The following is a 15900-nucleotide window of genomic DNA, read 5'->3' as shown; positions in this document are numbered from 1 at the left end:
GGCTCTGGGGCCACAGCTTGGTCACCTCTGCTTTAATGGTTACCAATGGTTGGATTAAAAAAAGACAGCAAGCAGGAAATGAAAAATCAGCTAAAATGTTCTAAAACAAGGCGTTGCAACTGTATGGAGTTTACAGTACAGATGTTGGTAAATACAGTTCTTGGTGTCTGGATCCAGGTGCTCTGCATCCCGGTTGGACCAATGTGAAAAATGATTGAGATATTTTAAGAAAATTATTCTGTCTGTTATTTGAATTCAATTAATAATTCACGCAGGGGGAATGAGTTTAGGATCTCTCTATTACACACTATCCTTTCCAATTCAATAATGCATGATTATAGTTTTTCAAGGTAGCAGAGATTTTGTTAGATTTGTCCAAAGGGCTTCATGTCCATTGCAAGTTTAATCAAACTTATCAGAGTCATTTTCCTGCAGCTGGAAGCTCTGCCTCAGAAAACTCTTTGACAATTTCAGAATGGCGTTGGCAGGTGTGTTAGCTAGAAATTAGTGCAGGTAGACTGCAAAATTAAATAAATCCCTATAGATATCTGTTTGACATAATAAACATAGGAAACTTTTCTGGAGTTCCTGTATGCTGAATTTAAAATATGCAGCAATGCAAGCAAAACTAATTGATGTTATGCCAAGTGGACCGGAACCCGCTCCAAAAGCAGGAAGTGAACAATAGCGCAAGGCATTCTGGGTAAACACGACCAAAACAAACGTGCTAGAGGGAGAAATGCCTCGTTGTTTCTTACGGGAGACAAAAGAAGAATCCTTCAGCCTCTAAAATCAGATGTTACTCCATTTTTATTTACATTTTGTGAAGAAGGAAATTGTACTCATGTCTTCTTCTGAGGTCTTTGTGTTGATTCCTTCTGTAGTTGTCGATGCAGCGCCTCCACAGGCGAGGAGGGGACCAGATTTTTCAAACAGTTTAGTTAGTTTGACACAGTGCAGTGTGAAGGCAAATCTCTCCAGCTGAAAATGTAACAAATCGAACCAAGTCCACCAGATTATCAGGTGTGACAATAACTTCAGTCTTTTCCTTTGGTATTTCTCTCTGAGAGAATAATATTTCAGCATTCTTCTACACAATCCCGTCATCATTCCTGGGTCTCTCCTTTTTCGCTCTGCATACAAGTTCTCAATAGGATTTAGCTCTAAGAACTGAGACGGTGATAGATGTGTGTCTGACCAATTCTGTGTTGAATTTTTCCATTTAATTTGGATCGTTATGCTGCTAAAAGACCAGGTTGTGACTCCATATTATCAGCACACGCCACCAGAGTTTTAAAAAGGTTCATGTTATTATACAGTTTAGAAACAGGCCCACATCATCATGGATTCTCTACTGTACCTAAAGGCAGGTCTTATGTGTTTTCCAGCCAATGAATTAACTATGTTACCTTATGAGAATGCTGTTTACATCAAAAATAGCTTGAAACAAATTTGACTTTGCATAACATCTGACTCCTTGAAATTAGCCTCTGTTTCCTCTGAGCTAAATATTTGATCATCTTAAATTACAGAGTAGCAAAAATAAGCAACAACCCTCAACGTGAAGGTGGAGTATTGTTGTTGAAACGAAAGGGCCGCGTGCGTTTTCTCTCTCGGCCTCACTTCATTTCTCCTATTCTATCCATCTTCTGTATTTGCACCTTGGGGTGATTACCAGGGCGAAGGTGTGAAGATTTGACACTCGGCAGATAGATTCATTTACTGCCACTGCCGGACCTGGAGGTGATAATGAGGTCGAGGATTAAAAGTAGACAATCAGTCGGGCCGTGACGAAGGCTGCGCCCCCTTCCCTCCCTGCACGCCGCTCCTCCTCCTCCTCGACCGGCTTGTTGAAATGCTCCGTTCCCACCCATCCACCCCACTCTTTTTTATCATCTCCCATGTAATTACATGCTAATCTCTGACTCAGAGGGAAATAGTGAGATAAACAGGGAAAGAGAAAAGCAAGAGAAAGAGTTGTTAGAGAAAATTAAGACGCACTTTGATGTTGTTTTTCTCTACCTGGCTGTTTATTGGAATTCACTTAATATTACAGGTTAAAGTCCAGGTAGTACGGATAAAAGTGAGTTAAGTTATGATCTTTATTTAACTCTGATTTAAACTCGAAGCTTCAAAATGAACCATTGCATTTCCATTTTATATTTTTACAGTTGCATTGTCATTTAATTCAAGTTTATTTGTATAGCACATTTCAGCAACAAGGCAGTTCAAAGTGCTTTACATCATAGAAACACAAAAGTCATAAAACGCACAGTCAACAATCATAGCATTTCATTTTGCCGTCATTACACTTCGCATTGTTGATGTTTAATTCATAATGTTTCAAAAGCAACTCTGAACAGGTGGGTTTTTAGTCTAGATTTAAAGGCACTCTGTGTTTCGGCTGTTTTGGGTTCTTAAATGGGACCCATCACATTTTTGTACTTCCATTTGGGTCTCAGCTGTTTATAATAACAACCCAAGAGCTTAATAAAAAACAACCATGCCTTTTAAAATAATGTTAATCATGTTTTTTGGTGTTTGGAATATGAGCTGTTTTGAAAACCTCCCGTTTTTAAGTCACAATCAATGGGGCTGTTACCTGGCAACTGCAGCCAAGCTCAGCCCGTCACCTAGCAACCCTTTCAGAACTCCAGCACATTTGGTCAACTGGTTTTACCTCAGTATGTGCTGTACAATGGCTGCTGGAAAAGACAAGTGTTTTGTTATTGACTTACTATTCAGAAACCACTTACTGGATGCTAGTTGGCTGTGCAGGAGGCTCTACTACTGCTTTTCAGAGAGTAGGGTTGTTTAATTCCACATGTGTTTACAACAATTTTCATGTGTGAATATAAGCATTGAGTTGGGGGGCGTGGCCAGCAGCAGCTTATTTGGATTTAAAGTGACAACACTCCCTGAAACAGAGATGCCAGATTCTCAACCCAACAGGACAATTATCCAAACCTGAAACAGAATGGCTGAAAAATAAAAGAATCTCACAGTTTTATTGGCCTAGTCAAAGGCCAGACTTCAACCAAATTTTTGTTGTCTCAACCTCATAGAGTTGAACCAGTGTTTGAAAGAAAAGCAGGCCAAACTCTCCAATCAGAAAGTCTTTAAGGAAAATGACTGCTGCTTACGATTCTTTAGGCTGTTGAATCAAGAGGTGTACTTAGTTTTTCCACACACAATATTTCGCTTTCTGCTTTCAGTGTTTGATCAATAATCATGTTATTTCAACCACAACCCTTAAAGTATGTGAATTTATCCGTCAGTGGCTCCAGTGTTACACTCTTATTTTATATATGTTTACTTCTCAGCTACTTGTGTAATTTTTAATTCATCATCTGTGAAATACTTTTCCGCGATGGTACTGGTAATAACATGTTGGAAAAACGTAATTGTCGCAATTACATTCATCTTCCTCCAGAATAAGGTGCTTTCTGACGAGATGAAGGAGGTTTCAAAGCGTCCCGAATGACTGTAATTTGGCTGGGCAGGACTGATGTGAAGCGATTAATTTGTTCGTACTGCATAACTCAGCCCACCTGTAGATGAGCTCAAAGACCAGAATGACAACTATAAGTAGGTAATAATTAACCAGATTTCTCTCAGAATGCTTCATTTTTGCCCTCCTGGGATCTGAATCATTTCTGGTTTTGTTTGAAAACAAACCTGGCTGCATATTTCACACTAATATCAGATCTGTGAGGGGGTAAAAACAAACAAACATTTGATTTGTGATTCAGCTGAGGTGTGGCTTCACCTGAAGCGTTTGTTTATTCTGTGGCATCCATCGCCGCGCCTTGATGTTCCCCTGATATTTGCTATGCATACCCAGGTCTATTTTTGGTCCTGAGACTTCTAACACCGTCAGCGCTCTCCTCTGGAGCCTCTCCGCCCCCGTGCGCCCACAGGCTCTCGCTGTGCTGTGTAACCATCCTGCGTTAACCTTTCCTGGAGGCACAGGGAAGCCCAGGCATGAAGCTCTCTTTAGCATAATGAGTATGTTCATCAAAGCCCCGCCATGTGCTGGTTGGGGCCACCCGATCCACCAACACACACAAACACGCCCATGCAAATGTGTGTGTGTTTCGTGCTGAGCTGAGAACAGGGCCACAGGTGATAGCACTTTATATTACACATGCACACACACACCAACACACACACACACCCTCACACAGGGAGAGGTTTGCATGGTGGACCTCTGCAGCCGCCGCCCTCAGACCTCATTTGAGGATGAAATCGTTTATGTGACCAAAGTGTCATTTATAATTAATGACCACTTGTGTGTAATTTAGAGGGATCTCACCTGTGGCCCTGTCCCCAGCTCAGTGGGAGCACGCACACACACACATGCACACACACATGCACGCAAACATAAATGAGCCCAAGAGAGAGCTGGTACAGGCAAGACTACACTGTAAAACATTTGAAGGTGGTTTAAGTTGAAAATGAAACCTGCTGCCTTGAAAATGCAACTTAAGTCAACAAGAAAATCGTTTTGGTTTTAACTCAGAAATTAAACTTTATGAAGTTGATTTAACAACAAGAGAAAAGTCGTCTAAATATTTTTTTAAAGTCCATTATTCTTGAATTGTGAGTTTTAACTTAATGCTGTGACTTAAACCAAATAATTATTTCACAATGCGCAAGAAAAAAAACTGCCCTCACCTTGTTAAGGAGCCACATTTCTCTATTTACTCACATGAACAAGTTAAAAAAACTACTTTAGAATAATTTAAATTCTGCTCAAAAACATCCAGTGTGAACAGGACATTATCCTCAAGATTAGAAAGAAACATTTGCATTAGTAAAACACACAGAGTCAGTTCAGTGTAACGCACTCCATCTCAGGATACAAAAACATGCCGCTAAGCATTCTGGGAAATAGTTCCCACTCCTGTCTCTTTTTTCTTTCAGGTTTTTAAGTGCTAACCTAAAAACTCTAGTTGATTCAACTCTTAGAGGTTTGACAAAATTAATAAAAAGCTAACACAACTTACTGCTGTAAACGTATCTTCCACAAACTCACATTTAGGTTCAAAATCTAAAACTGTCTGAATTTATTTGACTTAAAGAGTAGAATATAGTAGACACAACTACATGTGGCTCAAATGTTTTACAGTATTTATGCAAAATTCAAGGATAAAAAGAAAAACAGAATACAATCAGTAACAAAAGCTAAGTTTTACACCTGTACGTGACTTTTTTGTTTGTTTTTTTTGTTTACATGCAGACCAGTGATAGATGTGTTGAGTATTTGTTATGCATGAAGAGGGCCTGTCTGGAACGACCACCAGAGGGCACTAGTGGTCATATCACATGGAAAGCGAGTGATCAGGCAGTGACCGGAGCATCTGACGATCATTGAAAACAGTGATTGACACATTGAATCTGAAGTGTGTTTACTAGTATATATAGCTGAAGCCAAAAGTTTATATACACTGTACAGAAAAATAACTTTCTTCTATTTCTATTGACATTAAATTACATTTAGAATTCTTCTTTTGCACATTTTTATAGAGCTCCCCCCGTCACCTGAGCTCCAGCATGTTTGCTCAGCTGGTTTTAATGCTGTATGCGCTGTACAATGGCTGCTGGAAAAGATGTGTGTTTTGATGTTGATGTACCATCCAGAAACCACTTGCTGCATTCTTGTTGGTTGTGCAGGAGGCTCTACTAATGCTTTTCAAAAATGAACACTTGTATAATTGTGCATCTGTTTGAAGCCATTTTTACGTGAGGTTGAAAACAATAAGTCGGGGCCGTGAGCAACAGCAACTTATTTGGATTTTAAGTGACAAGACGCCCTGTCAGTTTTATTAATGTTGCGATTATGAGAAGGAGAATTGTTTACTTCTTCAAAATTAGAAGTTTACATACATTTCCTCAGTATTTGGTCGCATTGCCTTTGAACATATGTTTGACTTTTTCTCACAACAGTTTGCTGGGTTTCTGGCCCATTCCTCCTGACCGAACTGGTGAAACTGGGTCAGGTTTCAACCCTTTTTTTTTGTTGGACTTGGATCAGAGCTTTATGATGGATCCCAAACGCTGACCTTCTCTGACCTGGCCAATTTGGTTGTAATGATTATCGTCATCGTTAATTAGGAAGTTCAGTTTGTTTCCAACACTTAACTTGGTTGTTTTCTCATGAATCTATCTATTCCATGGTGCTAAAGTTTCTCCCTTTTTTCAGCCAGTGTTGAAACTGTCATTACGTCCAAATACTTCAGTTTTTGTTTCACCAAACCACCAGACAGTTATGTTCACAGTAATCAGCATCACCCTCAACCAGCATCTTCAAAAGATGCTTTGCTGTTGTTCTGACTTAAACTGTTTATCGCCCAAGAAAATTCTTCCTTGGCTGATTTTTCAAAGACAAAGAAGTTCCCTAAGCCTTCTTAGCAATTTATGTATTGTTTGTTTAAGAAAACAGCGTGTTGTAATCATGGCAGTGCAACAGCGAGAACTACATTTTTCAAGATGTTTGCTGAATCTCTTAAGGCAAGACAACGCAGCTCAAGTCATTTCTCAAACTGCCATTCGAGTCAGAGAGCTCTAGGCGGTGTCATGTTAAACAAAACAGTGCATTGATGCAATGCACAAAGACTTGGTAATGTCAATGCGATATTTATCACCTCTGATCAAGAAGAAATTAGTGTGAAAATAAGGTCGTAGATCACTGTGGGTTAGATTAAGTGTCAGAGGGGGAAATAAATCAATGGGTATGTCCTGCTCGGTTGGAGTGGCCAGTGGAAAGTGCATCTGAAGGTGCTGTGGCCGCAGGACAGCGAAGCTACACTGGAGTTTATCGTCTCTGACATCCTTTAATACGGTGACCAAGCAGCGTAAGCTTGAACAATAGTGAGTTACACCGTTTGTTCTTCCTTCTGTTAAACAGCTCTTCTGTTTCTTGTATGCTGCCGTTTCCCCTAGAGCTTGATGTGCTCTTAAGAGCTCTGCTGTTGTTTTATCCGAGCCACAAAGTTTGAATTTATCCCTCTCTTTTTCGGTTTTGTTTTACAAATTTGTTTGTGCAAATAAATAACACCTCACCGTCGCTGGAAACCCGAGTCACTGTTGTGTTTGGGGCCGACTCCATCTGATCTCGCATGGAGACCGCTAAAGTTATTACTGCAGCATGCTTTGCATCGATACTCTGGAGATACAATCACAACAAAGACGCAGAGGCCACTGGAAATACACGCTACGCTTCTCATGCCTTCGCTCAGTTGTTCTCAGAAAGCAAAATAACAAAACTTCTGAAATGTCCTGGGAAGATGCAGGACTCTAATGTCTGCCAGCGGTTTAAGTAAATGGACACTTTATGTTCACCTTCATTACACCTACCATAAAATAGTGGCCTCCTAATCCACCTTAAAAGTATCATCTGACTCTAATGGGCTCCCTATTAATCTGTCCCACAAAGACAAGCCGGCCACTGTCGAAGACTCTCCTCTCTCAAATCAGATGAGTCCGGTGTTTGGCATCAGTCGGCAGAAAACAAACGACAATCTGATCCAGCCAATGAGATGCTCCTAATTACCTAATGAACATGCTCATGGAGTGATTTGTTGCCATGGTGTCCTTGTTAGGTTAAGTGGTGAGAGTCGATAGCATGGTCAGTTGTTGTCTTTCACTGCATTTCTTCTTACACCGAGATTTGGCTCAAATTTGTACCAACATTTGAGAGTCATGAGACGACCTTTATATTATTCTGACTTTGCTCAAATTAAATAGTTTGGCTGCAAATAAACATTTTTTATGTCCCCTGTGTTAAATTTACAGTGTGGTCATGCACTTTATGGCTATTTTGTCCTATTTAACAATTTCAAACTCAATTTGTTTATTTGGGACTAATTTGCAACAAATGTCGTCTTAGGACAATTTACCAGACAAACAGACCCAATTCATACCAGAAGCATTAAATTAAATTAATCTGTGCAATCCAATTATAGGAACAGATCGAAACATTCCAAGTTATAATACAACATAGTCTCATCTAGTTTATTAAATTAATTGGTCAAAATATGTGTAGCTCAGGAGACGCAGCAATCTCTCTTCCCAACCCAGTTTCTTCTCATACAGGTTTATTTCATATAAGTAAAAACAGCTTATAAATAAAGATGCAGCAGTCAGACCTTTACTGGTCGACATGAAGTTAGTTTTATTTTAGCTCTGAAAACGAAGCACATCAGAGAACATGTGGCAGCCTTTGCTAACTGTATCTACATCAGTTTATTTCTCTCCTGTTTGCTCTCAAGAACGGTATTTCAACTTAGCCTAACTCTCAATGAAACTGATCTGATTGACTTTTTTCTCCCTGTAGTTTCATTACAATTATGACTAAAAGGCAGCTGATTAAGAATACATTTTACATTTTTAAAACTTTTAAAAAACCATGAGATTGGTGCGCCAACTCTGATTCTGTTAAAATATGTCAGGAGACAAAGTTGGAAATCATACAACTCAAATTAAGTAGAAATTATAACAACTGCTTTGTTTTTTTGTTTTTGTTTTTGCTAACTTATAATGGTTGGAGAAAAGTGTTAGAACGGTTAGAAAGTATTAAGGTGCCGCTTAAATCTTCTAGTTTACACTTGTAAACTCCCTGCCAGCAGCAGGTTGTGCACAGGAACAAAGAAATGTTTTTATGCTTAACCCAATACATCAGCCTTCACTTGATATTGTAAAGCAGGGGTCCCCAAACCTTTCCCTGTGAGGGCCACATAACTTTTCCCTTCTCTGCTGGGGGCCGGAGTCAGATTGTAACAGAAAAAGTGTGACGATTGCAGGAGAGCCTAAATGTAAAAATGTATTGTTTTCCAGAAAGCACAATCAAATAACCCTCTCTGGGTTCTTTGCAGAAACAATCCAAGAAATAACACTATTTATTAAATAAATTCTGTATTTTCCGGACTATAAGCCGCAACCCCAAAGTTTTTTACAAAAAAACAGTAAACATACACACATAAGCCCCAGATATCTCTGCCGCTCCAGGTTTTCCACAATGATGCAGCAGCAGCAGCAGAGGGGGGCGGACAGCCAACATTTGTCATAACAGGTCAATTGAATATCACATTTATTACGGTTGTAAAAGAAAAAGTTGCCAAGTTTAGATTTAACGGAACTGATTACGGTAGTTTCCGAACGGTAACTGTAACAGTAAAAGTGCTGATTCTTCGTGTTGCTACAGCATGTGCTAAATAAAAATGGGCGCTTTCTTCTTCTTCTTTAGATTTCAATGGCAGTTTGCATTCATTATTGTTGCACTACTGCCATCTACTTTATCCTAATATCTATACCTCAAATTCTCATAATGATCCCAGTATTATTTAAAAACCGAAAAATCTTCTTTTTCCCCTCAATGCTATTTATCTGATCAACAACACTCTCAAATTTCAATTCCCTATTAAAACCTAATTCCGTTTTAATGGGCACTTTCTTCTTTTATTTCCAATTTTGACTTCTAATGATTCACTTCCAGCTAAAGAGCCCCCTGGTGGTTGAAGAAAAATGAACCAGAATAAGAATAAGCCACATGTTTCAAAGCTTAGAAAAAAAGTAGCGGCTTATAGTCCGGAAAATACAATATATGAAAAAAAAATCTAAATGCTCTCTGGTATTGTTCAGGGGGCCGGACCAAGTGTGGAGGCGAGCCGGATCTGGCCCGCGGGCCGTAGTTTGGGGACCACAGTTGTAAAGGATAACGTGACGGAATATGCAGAAATGTCAAATGTCAAATTTATGTTTATAGCACTTTTAGAAGCAGGTTTAAAACTGCACCAAAGTGCTGATCACAAACGACAGCACAAAAGAGTAAGTTGATGAAAAGAGAAAAAATATTACAAAAAAAAAAGTAGATAAAATACGTATTTTTAAATACTTAATAAAAGTATTATTTATCAATTTTATTATCATTGTCATTTCAACCCAAGGTAATTTTGTTTCCATGAATAAACAATTTTGGACCCCCATAGGCTACTTAACCATAATACCTCAGTTTTTTTCACATTGAAATGTTTTGAGAAGTGAAAAAGTTTAGATCTTGTGTAATTGAAATGAATTATGACTAAGATTTTCATCGACTTGTGTTCTGAAGCTTGTTTTTGTGAAAAATAATAGAGCGCAGCCTGTAATCAAACCCAAAAATTATAATGCGCTGATGGGTCATATGAAGAGTGTTTCTGTTTGAAGAACAGATAATCACCACTTGTTCTGAACTCCACCAAGAAATTAAAAACTACTGAATGTACCACAATCATCATATCTTCATCAGCCCTTAAAAGCATCGGGTCGGATTCAACCGAAGCCAAAAAGTGCTTGTAATGTGTCCGCCTTTCTTCTTGCTGCTAACCACAAGCTTTGAATATGCTTTTCAGAGTAGTCACCTTCATTTGCCTGTTTGCAAACCTGCTCCAGCCCGAGCTGCTCCTGCCTCTCCTGGCTTTCTTTTGATTGTTGAGATTATACGGATGGTACAATGACGTCCATCGTCACTCTCTGGCTTTTAGCCTCTTCAGTTTGTGTCCCCCCACCTCCACTCATATTGACCATGTTGCACGTTATAAATCAACCCAGAGTGGGGCTACCTTGCAAGTACCCTAATGAAAGCTCATTTATAAAGTGGCTAAATGGTTCTGACAAAAGTCCTAATGAGGAAATCAATAGTTCAATGATTGTTACTCTGCGTATACTAATACGTTTTGCTTGTAGTGCTTTAAATCCAACTAAGAGAAAGCCATTTTTTACTGTTGAGTCCTGCATGTCTGGACTGTTGTGGATTTTTTGGAGATAATGTACATCAAACGTATGTCAAAAGATAACAAAGGTAGCATTAAAAATGTTTTATGGAGTGGAGTAAGTTGTGTATAAGAAAATAAATATCTGACATTTGATCGGTGCATGAGAAAGCATCATGCAGACAGATGGTGGCTCACCCCTGCAAGGTCATTGATCATCAGCATTAGCAGCTGGGAGTGTGTGCTGCAGGAAGCCCGGGGTGCAGCACCCCAGTCCTCTGTTAATTGCTGGAGCAGGTAGATTAAACTCTCATGCTCCACCCTGTGCCTCATTGTTGGGCCTGCATCTCTAGGTTTGCATAATGTGTCCCGTCAAAGGCCCCCTTAACCACAGATTATCATTATGATTAATTACTGAAACACATTATGCATCCTATAGAACGATGAGTCGGTGGTTTAAAGGTGCAAATCCAGATATGTTTAAAGTTGGAGTCGAACGTTGATGGGCCGGTATGTATTTGTCTTCATATATAGTTGACTGGAGACAGTAAAGTGCATAAGGTTGAGATTTTGATGTGAAGAAAACACCCCCATGTTTCCGCTTACCCTTTATTCTTGGTCCCTTTACAGTTCCTGCTTCTTTTCTTTTTTTCAGAACAAAGAATAAGCTGTGGTACTTTGAGTTCGGCACTTCGGAGACGTTTTCGGCCACGTGTAAGAAGCTCCATGACTTCTTGGAGGTGGAGGTAAATCAAACTAGGAACAAAAGCAAAGAAAAACATCATAAAAGTGCCTGCTTTTATCTTCCTTTTTTATGAACTCTCTGAATTGAAAAACTAATCTTTTCTCTGCATTAATGGGAATATTAAACTGGCCTTAAGGTAAGAATGATTGCACAGCTAAAGAATATTCTGGTCATCCTCTTTTCCATAAATATGCTAGTTTCAGCTTCAGAAAATGTGTTGACGTGTGAGGGCTATCTCTGCAACTCCCCGCCTGCTTTTCATAGATCCCCAGTTCAACACTCGGGTAATTAGCCCAACGTGACCCTGCTGTGTGCGATATTGAGTGATAATGAAGCCGGTGTCTATACAATTCATCTTCCATCTTCACAGAGCTATCCACACAGTGTAGAGGTCTTCATCAATTAGCGCTCTATAAGTAACTGCAATACTATTGAGCTGCAAGTAAGTAGATGAGCTGATCAGATGTGTTAAAATCCACTCTGCTTTTTAGACTTAGCAGAGGACACTTACAATGGTCTTTTCTTAGCTTAATTTATGTAACACTTTTCTAGCTATCCTGACCACTCAAAGCACTTTACCGTACAGCCACATTAGTTATCCGGTACCTAATGTATAGCTACCTCTAAGAGTAGGTTAGCATAACCAGAAAAACCTGTGAATGCTAACCGTAGTAAGCTAATACTTACATTAGCAAGTTAAGTGGTTAACACAGTTGTTAGCTTGGTGAATGCTAGTGAGGTTTGTCAGCATTGCTAAAGTTTTGAAGCGCCATGATAACAAACTGTGGACGTCAGTGTCACATAACAGGAATTATAAAGAGTCGTACTTGGCAGCCACTGAAACGATTTGATCGACAGCTGATCACGTTCATTGATTGGCTCGTGATTTACGCCACTGAAAACTACAAAAAAAACAACATTTAGTTCTATTATGAGAATAATCAGGAGCAGCGCAGGAACACATGCGCTAACTTTTTCAGCAGAATGACCGTGAATTAGCAGCGCTGCTAGCAGCTAACCGCTCTGACATGTAGACAGTAATAAAGAAGAGAGAAACCGTCCCGCTGTGGTCAGTTTTCTGACGGAGCTGCTGTTTGCATCGACTGTGTGAAACACCGGAACTACTTAGTATTAACTTGTGATGTGAATTTAATTTTTTTCATTTGGATAAAAAAATAATAATGATGTTTATGCATGGCTATTGGTTTACATTGTTTAAAAAATAAAGGGCTGGAATGTAATTATAGTGAAATAATCAGCTGACTTGAACCTTTATCATTGTGTTTGGGCCAGCAATGGATTTCTATAGAACCGAACCGCACATTAACCGGTTAGAGCGCGACTTGCTGGCGGAAAAGCACCAATAGTTACTCATTAGCTTCCTAAAGTTAGCACTAGTTATCTCACTCTTCTGGGTGTTAGCATGTTGGCATTAGCATTAGCATTCCTAAACACTGGACGAACTTTGTGATTCTCTGTTTCTCCCAACTGTAAAATAAATATACTGTATCTAATTTACAATATGTCATGTTAGATCAAACTTTATCTATATCTGCCACTTTTCACAAGTGGAAAAAACATTTACACCAGTAAGAAACATTTTCCTTATTGCTCTATTGATAAGAAGTTCCCCTCATCTTCCCCTCCGTTTTCCTTCTCGTCTGTAACAGTGTGATGGCGTCACCCTGGACCTCAGCAGTATCTCCTTAGAAGGCATTGCTGTCCTCAACATTCCCAGCATGCATGGCGGCTCCAATCTTTGGGGCGAGAGCAAGAAGAGGCGAGGTCAGCGCAAGGCCGGGAAGAAGAGTCAAGAAAAACGGACACCAGTGGTCGACCCCAAAGAGCTCATGTTTGCTGTCCAAGGTAGCTTTTCAACATCATACATTTATTTGTCTCAGAGGTTTCTAAGTTAAATTCTGCAAATAAAAAGCTCACTGTGGCACAAAATCACACGCTAATCTGGAAAAATAAAAGTCTCTGCCACTTATTTTTGTGGTAGAGGAGCTGCTCGTCTTTTCCCAGAATCCTCCTTCAGACTCGGTCAGTTTGTGTCCTTGCTCCTTTCCAATAGATCAAAGACTAAACTTTTAGCTAAACTTTTCCATTGTGCATTAATATTTCACCCATGACAAGTTGAATCACAGCCAGCAGGTTTTGTTTGCAAAGAAAAGGTACAATCATGTCACTGTGTGGAACTGTCACTTGGGTATTAATGGCCTGTGTAGGCGGCAGTGGACAGGCGCAGCTAATGGGAGCGGACTGAGTAAGGTGTTGGGCAAACCCTTGAATCCATTTACGTCAAAAGGAAACCCATCAACCATAACATATGAATGAACAAAACAGAATGAGTCAGCCACTCCGTGGTCGACGGAGAAATGGCTGCAGTCGCCAAAGGGAGTTATTGGGGAAGAGATGAGTAGGAATTTATGTATTTTATTGCAAAAACACAAAATCTTACCAAGTATTTGTGGTCTGGTTTCTAGAGCTGTGATCTCATGGAAAATGCCTCAATTCAAGCAAGATTTGAATTCAGTTCATTTAAATTCAAAAGTGAAGTCAAACATTTGCGCATGGTGACTTTAAAGCTCATTATAAACTTTAAACTTCAACATATTTCCTTCTAAAAGCTCATTCCTACGTCTGTCCTCATCCGTATTCTGGGTGCCTAACCCAGAATTTTAACTTTTCCACCTTTGGATTATGTGTGGACATTTTCCCATCCTGTCCAATACAAGGAGAGAATGATGATATCCAACTCTAGTTTCAAAATTAAAAAAAATGAAGTTTGACTGATTTCTCAGCAGGATTTTGACTTAAATTATGTCCTGGCTTCTGGAACAGGTAACAAATTGATCTCTTACTTCTTATCTCTTATTACAACCATTTTAACATTTTCCTTCTTTTACTCTTTGGTTTAAATGTGAGTTTTATTACTGTGTAAATCATATTTGATGGGCAGTTACTGAACATACTGATCATAAAATTTAAATTTATGGTCAAGCAGAGAGGAGGAGATTAAAAAGTGCTTAATACTAAAAAGATAGGGATGAACTGTTTATTCTAGTGCTTTATCAGTGGAACAAATCCTGCATATAATCCCAGAGTTCATACATTTGATTCATTTTTCCACCACTCATCATTTCTGGAGGTTTTTCTTTTTAATTTACCAGTTTAACACAGTTTAACAAACAGGTTGTTTGTCTTGTGTTCATGTCTGACTGCTGTGTGAAAGTGATGTGCAGTGTGTTGCGAAGGCTCCCTGCTGTGCTGGGTGTGTCTGGTTGTGGATGTTAAAATCAGCGCTGACGAGCCGCCGTGGCTCTGCAAACATGGCTGCAGGTGATCCCCAGTGAGACTTCACCGGTCCGAACATGATTGGTAGAGAAACTGATCTCTGTGAAGACGCCTACGAACCTTTACTCTCATGCTTTGGTTTGTTTTCTGTTGAGTTTTTGGATTATTGTCTTTTATTTCTCTGGTGATATTGTGCCTTCAGAGCTCGATAAAATGTGTGCATTTCAGCAAATGGCAACAAGCAGCTTACAGAAAAATATAAAATGCTCTAAATCATCGCAGAAACTGATGAAGCAGGAAACAATGTAGAGGGCTATTTATAACCTTGGAGTTTTTCCACTTTTTGTGCCAAAAAATGTATTTTAATGAGATTTTAAATGATATATCAACACAAGTTGGGAATTTGGAGCCGTTTCAGCTCTAAATCCTTTACAAGTAAAAATCTGAAAAGTGTGGCTTGTGTTTGGAATACACCAGGATCAAAACTTCTCTTTAAATCAACTTTAGCTACAATTATAGCTGCTAGTTTTTGGCTAGGTTTCTACACAGTTTTGCACATGTAGATCATCTGTTTTTTCAGGTAAATGTAACAATTTAAAGCAGGGGTGTCAAACTCCTGTCCTCCAGGGCCGCTGTCCTGCAGATTTTAGATGTGCCACAGGTACAAAACACTGGAATGAAATGGCTTAATCACCTCCTTCTTGCGTAGATAAGTTCTCCAGCGCCTTGCTAACGACCTAATTATTCAGGTGTGGTGCAGCAGAGGCACATCTAGTTGCAGGACAGCGGCGCGTGAGGACTGGAGTTTGACGCCTGTGATGTAAAGCTTCTGTTTTAGTCTAATCTGACCTTCTTCCAGATGTTTTCTCTCATGTTTTGTGGCAAACGGCTAAAAGTCTGAAAATTAAATATTCTTTCAATTGTTTAACCTCTAAATCCCAATTAAAATACATTAAAGACAAAATATGACAAACATTTAGGCGTTTGATCAGTTTTTCAAGGCACTCTACCTGTAATTCGTGAGTAGTAGGGCTAATTTTTCATCTAGCGCTAATGCTAACTTTGGAAACACTTGGCACACTTGGCTTCATCACAAAAATTCAAAAG

The 15900-nt window shown here is 39.3% G+C and overlaps 1 protein-coding gene across 5 annotated transcripts in view; it reads left to right on the top strand.

Moving 5' to 3' along the window:
• Positions 1 to 15900, top strand: part of dgkb (diacylglycerol kinase, beta) — a 74812-nt gene that overhangs the window by 48828 nt on the left and 10084 nt on the right. For all 5 annotated transcript variants that reach the window (XM_008430941.3, XM_008430939.3, XM_008430940.3 and 2 more), the window contains 2 exons: positions 11407 to 11497; positions 13167 to 13362. In XM_008430941.3, the coding sequence (XP_008429163.1) occupies positions 11407 to 11497; positions 13167 to 13362 (287 nt within the window). The remainder of the gene's footprint in view (positions 1 to 11406; positions 11498 to 13166; positions 13363 to 15900) is intronic.

The sequence above is a fragment of the Poecilia reticulata genome, chromosome 16 (assembly GCF_904066995.2).
Source record: "Poecilia reticulata chromosome 16, P_reticulata-male-v2, whole genome shotgun sequence".
NCBI lineage: Eukaryota > Metazoa > Chordata > Actinopteri > Cyprinodontiformes > Poeciliidae > Poecilia > Poecilia reticulata.
Note: the sequence above shows the minus strand (reverse complement) of the source record. Positions and strands in the feature narration are given on the sequence as shown.